Raw genomic sequence first — 14,927 nt, 5'->3', positions numbered from 1 at the left:
ATACAATCTCGAAATAGTCCACATCAAAATGTAATTATTTAACGATTATAGTCACGTATGATTAATCCAGGCAACAGAAAATTAGGATTCGTGAAGGTTGTGTTGCTGTGATATCAGAAATGTTGAGTAAGATGCGATTATTTTCTTGTCGCAGCATTACGAAATGTTCACATGTGAGAAGCTATCATTTGGAACATGTTAAAACTGAAATAGTTTTGAACATCGTAAATAAAAAAACATTGCAATAATATTGCAGTTGGAAAGATATACAGCAGAATCTCAGTTATCCGAACTAATTAGGAGGCAACAATGTTCGGATAATGAAGTTTTCGAATGATAGAACAGTTACCTTTTTCCTCTTTATCTTTAAAAAGATTTATCTTTGTAAATTCATCTCTGTTCTATGTATTTTAAAAAAGAACACAAATTATGATAATAGCAATATACACAATGAAATGAAATAAAAAGACATTAATCTTTGAAAGCTTATCTTTGTCCTATGTATTTAAAAAAGAACATAAATATCAATAATAGTAATACAAAGAATGAAATTAGATATGATACGATTAAAGATATATGGATCCCAGATCTATTTAGCTGCTACATCACACAATTGTTTTAGCAAATTTAATTCGGTAAAATTTCATTCCTTTTGTGTCCCTATCACAGGGTTATAAAACAATAATAAAACCAATTTGGACGTATGGAATACCATTATGGGGGACAGCAGCAATGAGTCAGGTAAATAAACCAGAGTCGCTTCTCAAAGATACTCAGAATAATAGTCAACGCCCCATATCAGAAACGAGGATACATGCAAAGAACTAAAAATACCAACGGTCAAAGAAGAAATCGGCAGGTACGCAAAAAAAAAAAAAAAACAAAGAAATAAGGGCAACACAGCAAAATAGGTTGGCTACTGACACGAGCGAAACCCATATAAAAAGGAGACTGAAAAGAAAACATTCCACTGACCTTGCTAAAAAAATAAAATAAACAAACTGGAAAATGGTATCCTGCTCGGAGTAGCCATCCACGTGTTATTTAGCAATTAAGCTAGAAAAATTTAACAAATGTCCAGCGACAAATTGTAAAGTACAAATTAAATAATAATAATAAAGAAAAACAAATATTCAGCTGTCACGATTTATATGCATCATCCTGTATATGACATAATATATGAATATAAAATTTCTGGAAATATAACTTATATGTAAATTATTATTACAAAAATCTTTTTCTATCAACTGAAAATTTCTTTTTATTTCAGTTTTCCAACCGAAGATAATTTAATACTGATCTACAGCCAAATGCTAGATCAACACCTGATGAATCCTATCAATAAATTTAACTTAGCGCTGACAAAAATTGCAGAATCGTTATTAAATGCAGCATTGTACTGTCACCACAAAATTTCAACAACATTCCTACCAACAGCAGTGAAATTTCATTACGTATTTAATCTACGTGATCTCTCAAACATCTTTCAAGTAAGATTTATTTCAACAAAGCAGGTCATTAAAATGACAAAAGCTTAATTAAAACCATAGAAATTTATCGCTCTTTGCTGCAGTTTGCCTTTTAAAATTAATATGCTTTTTGTGTAAAGTGTTTTCGAACTGGTGACGTTAGTACAGTAATATTTTTCCATAGGAAGCTTTATCTCCGACTAAATCAAAATTAAAGACTCTTCGAACATGTATACACTTGACTATGTCGTAAACTGGGTGGGTGGATGCGAAACGCGGTGGCTATGAAGATTTTCCCATGTATAAAAAAAAGAATGGATTCTGTTACGTTTATATTTATACGCACCATTAATATTTCCGCTGAATCGGTCATTATGATATTTTATCTTATTTAGCTTATCCAAGATAATTTCGAAATCTAATATAGGTAGATCTTTCTGATCTGATGATCCTCAATCCGAATGATACATATCTTGGCAGCTTATCTCGTACAAGTCGTAGGGATCGTTCACAACAAAAGCATCGCGATTGTCTCGGCCGCGAGTGTCCACAAAAAACACAACTTACAACAGATATTCGATACGTCCTCCGTTTCTTTGTAAACAGAACCTGACTGTTTTCTTAAGATTTTACTATATTGTGTTTTCGTGTATTCTCAGTACTAAAAGTAGAAAAGATTTAAATCTTAGTACTGAACAGGCCAATGCACAGATTCTCTTCCACCGACTACCTGTTTCCAAAACAGCTGATCAAGTGTTCTTGTACGACGTTGGTAGAATGTGATGTCGCACCATGCTGCATGAACTATCTCTTAATGCGTGTGGATTTTCGTGTACCAGGAGATATTTGTTACATATATTTATTATTCCACATTTACTAAATATTGTCTCATCAGTAAATTGTATCTTCATGAGGAAATTGGAATTGTGTTGGATTACAAAATTAACAATTCATTGATCGCTGAAAAGGTTATTGTTATTAATAACTGAAAAATTGCCAAAAGATAATAGAATAAAATACACAAAAGAATTCGCCAAATAGCCGATATACACAGTAAAGTATTATATAAATTTTGAGTTTTTATGACAAATGGTAATTTTTTATACACGTGAACCGCGCCGAAATAAAATTTTGGATTAACTTGTATACATGTCGAACGCAGTTAGTAACTGAAGTAGTTACCATGAAATTCAACTTATTGAGATGAAAATCACGTGACGTTATAATTAACTCTCTTAAAAAAAATATTCAATATTATATTTAATAATAAATATTTGATACAAAAAAGTTTACTCTTTTTTTAAGGGCATACTGTTTGCACACGGATCAGATTGTCCGTTCACGAAGCAACAAGAGTGTATTCGGATAAATTAATCAATGCTGAAGATAAAAAAGCCTTTCAGCAATTGCTGAAGGAGTCGCTTCGCAAAAATATTTCTGTAAGTTTGAAAAAGTTAGTAGTATTAATTATTATAAATAAAAGAGAAGTAAATAGGTCTTTGTTACGTATATTCTTAATTTAATTTTTGATAATGATAAATTTAATAATATCATTTATTATCGTAGGAAATGGTCGAAAATATTGTATTTGCTGGACCAATAATATATTGTCATTTTGCGGAAGGAATCGGTGAACCAAAATATATGCCAATAAAAGATTGGCAACAATTGACAAAGTTACTGGATGAAGCTCTGGTTAACTATAACGAACTGGTAATAACAATTTATATTTAAAATATAAATTATATAGTATATCATATAAAAAAATATAAATGATATTCAAGTTAATAGTTTTGTTAAATGTTACAATAAAACAAATCATAGTCAGTGTAAAAATAAACATTCGAAATTATGACAATCTATAAATCTTTTCACTATAGCTCAAAATCAACGTTCCTCCGGTATAGAATGTGATAAACAAAATAATGTCACATTCAAATGTGAAAGACAGTGTTTTGTTTTGTTTGCTACAACATAGTTTAAATTTAGATCTTTTCATATTGATAATATAAACCTTCATCAGTTCTTACAAAATTCTTGCTAATTTTGACATATAGATTACACGCTATACATAAACAATATTTACATACAATATTTTGGTACATGAAACATTGTTTTCCACACAACTTTTTTTTGCTTGTACTCTTCGATTGTAAAAATAGATAACATAAGAACTTAGTTTATATTGCATATAGCAGTACTATTAAACTTTAATGTAAATTAATTTTTAATTCGTGAGTAAGAACCTTTGTAAATAAAACACAATTTTATCTCCAGTTCAAATATATGTTTTTTGAATTAAAATTAATTGATAAAACAAGTAAAAGCTATATTTATTCTAATTGGAATATTCGAATTTCTTATATATGTTACTATTTCTTTTCTCTAATCAAATTTATGTTTTTTTACCTTCGAATAGGTAGCGGCAATGAATCTGGTTTTATTCGAAGGTGCTATGTACCAGGTTTGTCAAATAAATCGCATTCTGGAGTCGCCAAGAGGAAACGCATTGCTTGTTGGTGTTGGAGGAAGCGGAAAACAATCTCTTTCTAGTCTTGCGTCTTTCATCGCAGGCTTAGAGGTATTATTGCTATAATTTGTAAAATTCCTTACATCATGCAATTCTAACTAATCCTTATCTTTAAGAAGAGTTGAGTACCTGTGCGAATTTTCCATAAAAATCACCACCTTTTCAGACACGAAAAGTGAAACATTTAGCTATTATGAAAGAAATGTAAAAAATGAACAATTAACAAAGTAATAGAACAATAAAGGTAATTATACGTCTAGAAAGTTTCAATGAGCTAAAAATATATTATCAAGATCAAAATTCTAAACAACGTTTTTCTATGTACATAATCGCCGCTCAGTCTTCGTTTCCGAGATATTTACAAAAAATTTCAATTAAACCTAGTTTTCATTACATTACATTCTGGCACATGGATGGTCATAATTTTACATATCCCGATCTAAACTTGACTTATTGATGCTAATTATCTTCGATATAAGTAGAAAAAGATAAATCAATGAGTTTTAGGTTAGATTAGATTAATATTCGGCTGCCGTGAGGCTGCTGGTAACGCTAGTATGACTTAATTCTTATTTCATGCGATTTTGTAAGTGTATCGTAAATTAGATTACTACTACTTATTATTATTTATATATATTATTAAACATACATTTGTATATAACTCAAAAACTAAAACCGTGCATAGTTACTATCATGTTATTCAATATTCCATGTTACATTTAAAATTAAAAAATAATAATTACGCGTGTGTGAGGAAAGCGAATCAAAACTTATCCGCACTCCAGTTATATTCCAGTTATATTTAGAACTTCTGTTGGCCATACTGTCCTATCTGCACTTTTCGTATAACATCTCTATCTTTTAAGTCAATGCTGTTCAGGTTTGAACGTGTTACGTCAATTCATTTGTGGATGCCCCATTTGTGATTTGCACGAAAAAAAGAGCAGCATGCAATGATTCGTATTTTGTGGTTGGAGAGCGTGTCTAGTGCCGATATTTATCGAACACTCTGTGCACAGTATTAAGAAAGCGTTTGTCGCGAGCAAGTTTGTTTGAATGGATACAGAAGTTCAAAGAACGTAGCACAGGTGTCAGTCATGAAGACGGAACTGGAAGGTCGTCCACATCCACGACTGATAACAACATCAAAAGTGCACGTAAACTGATTCTGTCGAATGGACAGGTGGCATTGAATGATATGGCAAATCATTTGTGAATCAGTCATGGCTCTGTTTATGCAATACTCCGCGATAGACTTAGGTTTCGAGAAGTTTATACGAAGTGGTACCGAAACAATCGACGAAGAGGCGAATACGGCACTGCATTCGTGGTTCGCGGCTCAGTCGAAAACATTTTTTAATGAGGGAATACGAAAGCTCTTTAGCAGATGGATAAAGTGTATTGAAAAGCTGGGCGATTATGTAGAAAAATGAAGTATGTCATTTCTGAAAATTGCTTATAATAAATTCTACAGCGACAGTGCGGATAATTTTTGACTCACCCTCGTACATATCTGCTGCCTCTAATCATTATTAGTATGTGACAAACAGGCAGGTAAGAGATAATGCAATATTTTCTGTAGCAATAAATCCATTGAAAATTATTTCACGCTAAAATTATTGGCTACCTAGTAGTTACTGTAGCCTAAATCATAATCCATCCATTTTATTTTTTTTTATATCATCTCTCATCAATAAGTTAAGTTTAGATTGGAATATATAAATTGTATATATATTGAATATTAATTGTTAAATCAGTTGATTTACGAGTAATATCGCCCTTTTTCTCTCTGACTATTGCCTTATTTTCGTAGTTTTCATCAAAGAACTATATGTATACAATACATCCTTTGAATTTTTAATAAAAATAGGATCATATTAGAAAAATTCATTACTATGATAAAAAGTAACTGAAGAAATTATACCTACATAATTTACGTCATGTTCCTTAAAATATCAGGTCAAGTGAAAATTAGAATTTGATAGTACTGGAATAACATTAAATAAGGAATCGTTATATAACAAAAGTGCAAAGGAGTGATCAAGTTTTATTATTTTTGAATTGAAACGAAGGTATCCTAAACGATGTTCAAATAGTTTTTTAATGCTCCTGAGGTGAAATTTTGGGTGAATTTCTGCTATTTGAAGAATGTGAGATAGATGGAGAATAAAAATTAACTGTGAACTTTCATAGATGAAATTCTTTTTAATTAGTTTCAAATTAATATCAACACATATACATAACATGTAAGCAATCTCTTTGCATAAAAATTAATCAAAGTCCTTTATATTTTAGGTTTTTCAGATACAATTACGAACAGGTTATTCGATGACTGATTTAAGAGGCGATTTATCAGGTTTATATTTGAAATCTGGATTGAAAGGAATCGGAATAACTTTCATGATGACTGATTCTCATATCGCCGATGAAAAATTTCTGGTACTTATAAGCGATATGCTCGCTATTGGCGAAATCTCCGAATTATTCGCCGATGATGAGGTAGATAATATCGTGAACGCCTTAAGAACTGAGGTACGTTTTCTTATTTGTAAACAAAACACTTTCAATGTAATATTGGAATCGCGATCTATTCTTGTTATGCAAATTATTTTTTCTTCGCGGTGATGACTTATAACTATAACTATTGTGCATTGGCAATCAACCTTACAAAATTTCGTTACGACGCACTCTTTTGTGCACAAATATAATTTTATATTTATGCTCTTTCCATATAGTTGATTATGAATTATACATAACATATAAAAAGACAAACAAATATTTTTGGTATTAACTTTTGTATAACTGAGTAAATTGAACCCATAAAAAGTTCAATTATCTTAGGTACAGGATGTTCAAGAATTCTTTGTCCTTGAATTTCAAGGTCAGATCTCTTTATTGCATTGTATAATACTCGTCACGGGGGACGAATTGGTTGAATTGCGACTTTGCAGTACCTTTGAGGAACCATGAGTCGCAATTCGATCATTCTCTTGGAAAAAATGCTCATGTTTCATTCATTGCATATATATATGTCGGGTTGGCGTTAGGACTTGACTTAGGGGCGTGTAACGAATCTTCGCCTGGGTTATTCATCGTTGTCGCACAATCAAGGTAACGTTTACTAACACTGGTATAGATGTTGCAAGATTAACAAGTGGCCGCGGTAATTAGACGCTAATGACAATGATCTTAGGTTTGATATGACGGATCCACGGGATAACGGATATACTTTGCTTCAAAGTTTAAGTCGGACTCGACTTATTTCCCGTGATACAAGGATTGCTTGATTAACTCTTTGTTGAGACGTGGATTATTCACCGATCGTACAAACACACTAGGTAACTGGCTAGACTACAAGAAAGGGAATGACTTTCCGTCACGATGACGCTGCAGAGGAAGACTATGATGGGGTGTGCCTAAGGGCACGGAATCATTGGATTCGTCGAGGAAAGCCTCCGCTCGGAGGGTGAGGGAAATGGACGTTGCTGTTAATTAGTTAATTTCTACGTTAGTAGATTGAAAAGGATGCTAGCCGTCCTTGAGAGAGAGTTCCTAACGGGAAGCATCGTTCGTGAGGAAAGCAGACCTCCCGTATCTTCCCGCAATAGGTGACAGATTACGGGCTGATAGAATAAATCTGAAGGATCTTAGTTAACTAAATCCTAAGATTTGTAGCGGTTCCTCAGGCTAGCTGAACATATACTGTGAATGATGCATCGACATTTGGCCATCATCTTGTCCGAGGAATGGGGTCTGTGTGTGGCGAGCCACGGGGCCGTTGGAATGTTTACTGTTAAGTGTCGGTACGGCCAATTCTTTAAAGGAGAGCTATGTAACTCCATATCTCTGTCAGGTGGAACGTTTATTCCGTGACCGCGGTTACCCTCGGCGACCTCGAGCCTAAGCTCATTGTCTCAAGTTTCGAATGACTGTATTTGGGTTGTTTTGTAAACACTACAGCATTGGGGTTTTTCCCGAGTGATTCCAACGGGGGTCCCCGTTGTCCTATCATCTCCGACATATTTATATATAATATCGTTATATATATATATATATATATATATTTATAATATATATACTGTTGGAATGTTTAAAGTCGAATGCCGCTACAACTATTTCTTTTTAAGAAGAGATATACAATTATTCTATGTCTCTATTAGGTAAAAACATTCATCCCGTGACCGCGGCTACGTTCGGCGACTAGTCGCCTCGAGCCCAAGCTCATTATCTCGGACAATTATAATCAGGTTAACTTATAAAGATTAAAGTATTGGGGATTTTCCAAAGAATTCCAATGGGAGGGCCCGGTGTACTTTTATCTCCGACATATATATATGTACAATGAATGAAAATTTAATATCTTTTCTTGAAGAGAACGGTTGAGTTACGCCTAATGGTCCCCTTGAGAGTTTTCTGCCTCATAATGAATACTACATGATATATTAAAAAAATTTTACCGTGGAATTGGATATTAAGGTCAATTTTGCGGTAACTTTTTCAATCACATGTCCGTCGATTTGAAGCTGCAAAAATATCTGCCAAAGCCATGAAAAATAATTTTTGGACACCCTGTACATTATATATAATTAGCCAATAAAAATAAATTATCATAAATTGAATTAAATATCATCCGAAATGTCACTTGTTTATATAATTATATATAATTATAAAATATACAAACGCATTTTCATAACGATATTATGGCAGATAGTCCACCGCTATTTCGCCTTACCCTAATTTATGACTAAAGCTTAGCTTTATTCCTTTTAAAGGAACCGAGATGGATATTAAACGTGTTAGTTTGTTTAACAAAGGGACACGTGATAAAGTTGTGATAGTTAATTATATTAAAATCACTTTAAGTACAAGTACAAAGATAGTGTATAACGTCGTAATCGTCGTTAAAACATCCTTAATGAGCACTCATACTTCTAACAACAAAATGACGTTCAGTCGCGCGTGATTGTTTTGGATCTGGTTACAACACGTATGTATTTCATATACTTTGCAATTGCCTGCGACCCTTGATACTACATCTACCATACCAGACAAAATGTCTGGTTCTACAATTTTATTTTTAAATTTCTACTTCATGTTACATTTTCTTTTGCAAATGATGTAATGATTTTTGTAGCGATAACTAAAGGAATAATATAATTAATTTTATTTTCTTATTTTTTTTTTTTTTTATGTATTCAAATTCAAAATAAATTTGTATCATTGCTACTTATACCAATACCGGTCAAAATAATTGGTACTTCTCAAAGGGTAAAACAGTCGTAGAATCTGTTTACCGAACCCGAACTAAACAACCTCCTCGCTTTGTACAATTTCCCACATGTTTTTAGAATTTTTACTGCGTATCATTCGATATGATGGTGTCAATTACCAGGAAAATTTCGGATCGATCATGATACTGACATCAGTCAAAGTGACTGATTCTACAATTTTATAAATGTGCCAATCCTCGTTTAGGGATCGTGATCCCAACTGAATGAATAATATCAAAAATGCACTGCATAACATGAACTCCTTTTGTGAGAATGTAATAATTCAATAAATATAAAAATATTCTATTGTTACGTATTTTCTAAAGACCAGTCATTTTGACTAGTTTTGGTAGAAATAACTTTGTCGTAACTGTCGATAGTTTTAATGTTAGTCAAGACAATGCGAGTGGAAATTGTACCATATTCGACAATAGATTTTGTAATCGCGAGCGACTAGTCGCAAGTGGAAGCAGACTAATGTCTGGAAAGTCGGTAATCGGCGTTTGGAAGTTGCCGAGTCTGTTGTACCGACTCCTCATAGCCATATCACCGAATATGGCTGTTTACAGTTTAGAGAATTCGTGAATTAGTTTGTAGATAACAAGTGGCCCCATGTAGCATTGCCAAAGAATGGAGTCTCTTTCTGAAGGATCTCGTCACGGAATGCGGATAGCAGCGATGCCTTTTGATAAGCGAACTATAAGGGGCCGCAAGGCATTTACCCCAGAACCTTGAAGCAACAAAGTCTTCATAAAAGATAACCTAACATAGTATACATATCTCATATAAGAGTGAGAATGTGACGATATTTATCAGAAATACGAATAAAGTAGTTATAGTATTTGAATACTATAAAATTTTTAGTTCGCCGCGCAGTAGTTTCGTTGATAGAACAAAGCAACACAAATACTATAACTACATGTCATATACAATACTCGATTAACCGGCTTAATCGATGAACACACAGCCCGGATAAATCGTAATCGAGGTGGATAATGGAGACTCGGAGGGAAATAAATAGAAACGCATTTTCTATTCCAAAATAAGCTTCTTACTTTTAAGAGATGTAATTCCTTTGATAATATAATTATTTTTTTCATTTATAGTACAATTATTTAGAACATAATGAATTATTTTTTCAATTTTACATTTACAATTTTGCTTCATGATGCCAACTTTTCACCATCATTAAACTTTCTGTTAGGTTAGGTACGTGTTCTTGTTACTTCAAATACCGAAGAACACGATTCAAAATTGCAGCGCCTTCCTTATGACTAATTTCTTCATTGTCTACAACAAAACGTTGGACTTATTCTGCACACCTGCGATTATATTTGCGTCGGTGATGTGTAAATTATTTTCAGATAGCATTTTCTATGTCGAGTTCATCCAGTTTCTCGCAGTGTGACGCAATTGTACAATTTCGTTGTTTGTATCATATTATGTCAGAATGTTCTGTATCAATAATTTTATATTTCTAAAGTTTGAGCTATGATTTAATTATACTCTGAATCTAAACTTTGTACTGTGCATTGATACTCATATAAATAATATCTTTAATACTGAGGGATTTCAATATAGCTATTATATATTTGGCTTATATCGTAGGTAAAACAAACCGGTACGATGGATACCAAAGAAAATTGCTGGAAATTTTTCATAAATCGAGTTCGAAATTTGTTAAAATGCATTCTTTGCTTTTCTCCCGTTGGTGCAACATTACGAAACAGGGCTAGACAGTTTCCAGCAATCGTAAACAACACTTCGATCAATTGGTTTCAAAGCTGGCCACAGGATGCCTTGAGATCAGTTTCCTCCAGGTTCTTAGAAGTAAGACAATTTAGCACATTCTTTATAAAACTTAATAAGTCATTTATTTTATTTTATTTATATTGAGACATCAGTGTGAATGAAAACAACTATTACGTTTTACCTTTTATTAGCTTATTTATTACATTGAAATGTTTATAAAATCAATTTATCAAGGGTATCTCTATATTTGTACTGTATTATTTTTTGGAAAAGATGATAGAAGGTGATTTTTGGAAAAGGTATAAACATAAAACTATTATTAATTTCGTAACACTTTATATGTAATAATAATTCACAAGTACATTACTGAACCGCATTTAAACAACTTGTTCACGTTCGCACGCGCAATACTATGTCAAATAAAGAGGATAGAATTCCATTCACTATCATTTGTTTGTCATTATTGATACCATGGCCGTTTGAACAGCCTATAGATTACAAGAAATAGACCTACACTGCTTTCAAAATAGGTCATTATTAATTTTATTAATATTATTATTTTTATGAATCTAAATATTTTATATTTTTTTAAATTTAAAATTTAAAAAATTTTTTAATCTAAATTATAAATTGTTTATAAATAAGAAAAATCACACTAAAATATATGTAAATTTGTCGTTTTCCTAATTTTTCCCAAAAATGGACTTACACCACTTACAAAATAAAAGGTCCATAGTAGCTTCATTCAATTGTTACTTATGAATAAACTTAATCTGTCTTCCTGATATTATTCTACTTTCATCTATTAAGTTCATCATTGTGATACTTACTGATTGCAGGAATTAGAAGACCTTCCAAAAAAATACAAGCCATCAGCCTCTTTGTTCATGTCATACGTGCATACTAGTGTGAATGATATATCTTCGCTTTATTTACAAAACGAGAGAAGGTACAACTATACGACTCCAAAAACGTTCTTGGAGCAAATTTCTTTGTATTCGAAATTGCTTGTGGAAAGAACCTACGACGTAAAAGCGATGATAGAGAGATTGAAAAACGGCTTGGAAAAGCTAGAATCTTGTGCTGGCCAAGTAATAACTTCATTTGTTATAGTAGTACTATATTATATAAGTAGAATATTAAATAACATTTGGTTTTTTAATATAGTTGACAATTCACGAATTTCGAAGACACTTTGCATATTAACGTGAAAAACATTTTCGCAGTATTACTAATTAAATTAAATATATAAAATAACGAATGATAGAAATATATAAAATTCTTAAAAGTTCAAACTATCAAAGATTTTAGTTATAACTGGTTGTAGAACTCCTAACTAGTTCGTAGAGTCTTAGCTAGGAAAGATGAATAATAAATAAATAAATAGATTAATTACAAATAGTTTACTTCTTAACGTAAATATATTTTGGCAATAAGTATGTGGTTGTGAAAGTCCCAAATTTTTAAAAATCTTTTGATCCCAACAAAATAAAAAATTTCTTTCGAAGTCCAATGAAGAATTCCTTAATTGTTCAATAATTGATAATTGTTCTATTACCGTTTACGTGCGCGTAAATTCATTTTTTAATATGAAGATCAAGATTATGATGCATTAATTGTCATTTAAACGGACAATATTGGAAGCTTTAATATGTTATTTAAGTTCGACGTTTAATGTTTAAAATATTTGGGCTTTTAAAAATAGCAAATGTTTCAGCACAGAAATAATAAAGCTGACGTGTATCATATGTGGTCTATTATTTAAATTTATCTTGCTCTCGTTCCAGATTATTGATCTCAGTTAGATTTATTAAATTATTTAGTTAAGCGTCTTATCCCCTCATTTTAAGCAAATTACAATACTAATAAAACTTTTTCAAAAAATAATGTCTTACACCTGACCAGCTTTAAACAAATCGTCAATTATTTATCTTGCTAAATTATATTTGAGATATTAATAATTTCGTTACGTATATAACTTTTTATTTGCAAGTATTAATATATGCAAGTACATCTATCCAAAATAGGATCCAAGATATTTGGAACGTTTGTAATTTCACTATTTATCATATATTCAATGATAAGAGACATAGCAATCTCCACAAAGTTTGAACCACTATTTATTTTAAATACTTAATTGATTTAGTAAATTAACACAAGGCTATATGAATGTTAATTGATAGGTAAGCGAATTAAGAGTGGTGTTAGCAGCCCAAGAAATCGAATTGAAAAAGAAGAATGAAATTGCAGATAAAATTCTTGCCGAAGTCCGAGCAGAGAATACTAAAGCCGAAGGGGAAAAAGCTATTGGTATTGTTTCGCTTCTTAAATCCGATCAAGCGTCCCAAATTATTTTTATTTGCTTTCTGATAAAAGTATTATTTAAAAAATTATTAGTATAATTCTTAGAAGACTGTTGACATTTATATTTTTATATACGTACTAATAACCTAATTATTATATATATAATACACAACAAACTTTGGATAAGTGCCCGTAAATACCCGGTTGTTATCCCCAGCGCTAAGGAGAATTCCTTCCAAGGTGTCTTCTAATACCTCGTGAAACTCAGTAGCATAATTTGATCCGAATCCGAATGTTTTTCAGATACTACTAATTCAGTGATGAAACACTCTTACATTTGACTTTTTATAAATTGTAAGATTTTTCTGTTTAAAATAAGAGTAAACACTATATATGTACTTCCGATCGCATTTAATGGGCAAAATAAAATAAGTTAGCGTCCTTAAATAAGCAAATATGTACCAAATTATATCGTCTTTTATCTCATCCTAATCAGAAAGATCTCATAATTACATTGGTCGAGCTTCAATAAAAAGTAATTTAACAGAAATGAAATAAAAATAGTTATTACTATAATAATAACAAAATTCGCATTCTAATAATAATAAGAAGTAACTCAATAAAAATAAAAAGTCGTTCAATAAAAATGAAAAATAAAGTTTCACCGTTGCATTAATATTATCTCATTGCTGTTCTGATATGTTTCTTTCTATCAAGCCGATATTGATCTTCGCATACGCTGTATGTTTGCCAAAATCGCAAGTCGTATCGACACTTGAAATCGATGCCTCCATTGAATAAGTGCCCTGCTTGGGTCTCAATCCTTCTAGTACTTATCCAAAGTTTATTGAGATTAATATGTATATTACATCATGCAACGGTGTAATTAAAAAATTCATAGAAAATTGTCATGTGTTGAGTAAACAATTTTGATACAGTGTCCGAGGAAGAGGCAAAGGTAGCCGAAATAAAAGAAACAGTAGCAGAGAGACAAAGGAGGTGCGACGAGGATTTAGCAAAAGCAGAGCCTGCTGTTCGGCAAGCTGAAGCTGCTCTTGACACATTAAATAAAGTAATATATTTGTTTGAAAGACAGATTCAATTTTGGCATTTATATTTCTATTTATCATATTAAATTTGTATAAATATTCTAATTTTCTCTTCATGACATTGAAGCATGGTAAGACAAAATAATTAAATATATACGAACCAATATAGAATTTATTAACATCAGATTCAATTTGATATTACCAAAAATCTAGGTTTATCTTGAAAAATTTAAGGTTTTTATAGTCCATAATTATCAAAATCGAGTTGACAATGTTGCAAGAACATCGAGATATATTGTAGGGATATTTTATTCAGAGGAATAGCTGAGACTTACAAATAAATCATAAACGATAGAAAATATAAGGAAATATCATAATTACGTTTACACTCGTCACTCTGTGAAGACTGAATACATCCTTACTTGATTACATCCACCTCACATCGAAAACAGAACAGTAATCTTAAGCCGAATTTACACGAATGAAACGAGAATGAAAGAATTTCATTTTATTTCAAAGCTAATTTTTCTTTCGACTGCCGAAGCGTACTCAT

At 31.6% G+C, this 14,927-nt stretch overlaps 2 protein-coding genes across 2 annotated transcripts; both read left to right on the top strand.

The window, feature by feature from the left end:
* Nucleotides 1–716: 716 nt before the first annotated feature.
* Nucleotides 717–5,215, top strand: LOC132915318 (dynein beta chain, ciliary-like). Its single transcript, XM_060975121.1, has 5 exons — nt 717–741; nt 2,775–2,908; nt 3,036–3,182; nt 3,889–4,050; nt 5,066–5,215. Exons 1-5 carry the CDS (start codon nt 717–719, stop codon nt 5,213–5,215), a joined length of 618 nt encoding a protein of 205 aa, XP_060831104.1.
* Nucleotides 5,038–14,675, top strand: LOC132915317 (dynein beta chain, ciliary-like). Its single transcript, XM_060975120.1, has 7 exons — nt 5,038–5,433; nt 6,295–6,531; nt 10,878–11,099; nt 11,861–12,112; nt 13,205–13,331; nt 14,264–14,397; nt 14,619–14,675. The coding sequence occupies exons 2-7, from the start codon at nt 6,328–6,330 to the stop codon at nt 14,673–14,675; spliced, it is 996 nt and encodes a 331-aa protein (XP_060831103.1). The 5' UTR covers nt 5,038–5,433; nt 6,295–6,327.
* The last annotated feature ends 252 nt before the right edge of the window (nt 14,676–14,927 follow it).

This window comes from Bombus pascuorum, chromosome 16 (assembly GCF_905332965.1).
Source record: "Bombus pascuorum chromosome 16, iyBomPasc1.1, whole genome shotgun sequence".
In the NCBI taxonomy this organism is placed as follows: Eukaryota; Metazoa; Arthropoda; class Insecta; order Hymenoptera; family Apidae; genus Bombus; species Bombus pascuorum.
This window is presented reverse-complemented; position numbering and strand designations above follow the sequence as displayed.

What these genes read in the sequence shown, in the direction of transcription:
- LOC132915318 (XM_060975121.1), top strand. Translation starts at nt 717, where the DNA reads ATGGGGGACAGCAGCAATGAGTCAG. An exon ending in GGACAGCAGCAATGAGTCAG is followed by an intron (nt 742 to 2,774) that starts GTAAATAAACCA and finishes TCTTTTTTTAAG; the next exon opens with GGCATACTGTTTGCACACGG. An exon ending in CGCTTCGCAAAAATATTTCT is followed by an intron (nt 2,909 to 3,035) that starts GTAAGTTTGAAA and finishes TTATTATCGTAG; the next exon opens with GAAATGGTCGAAAATATTGT.
- LOC132915317 (XM_060975120.1), top strand. Translation starts at nt 6,328, where the DNA reads ATGACTGATTTAAGAGGCGATTTATCAGGTTTATATTTGAAATCTGGA. An exon ending in CGAAGGGGAAAAAGCTATTG is followed by an intron (nt 13,332 to 14,263) that starts GTATTGTTTCGC and finishes ATTTTGATACAG; the next exon opens with TGTCCGAGGAAGAGGCAAAG. An exon ending in CTCTTGACACATTAAATAAA is followed by an intron (nt 14,398 to 14,618) that starts GTAATATATTTG and finishes AGGTTTTTATAG; the next exon opens with TCCATAATTATCAAAATCGA.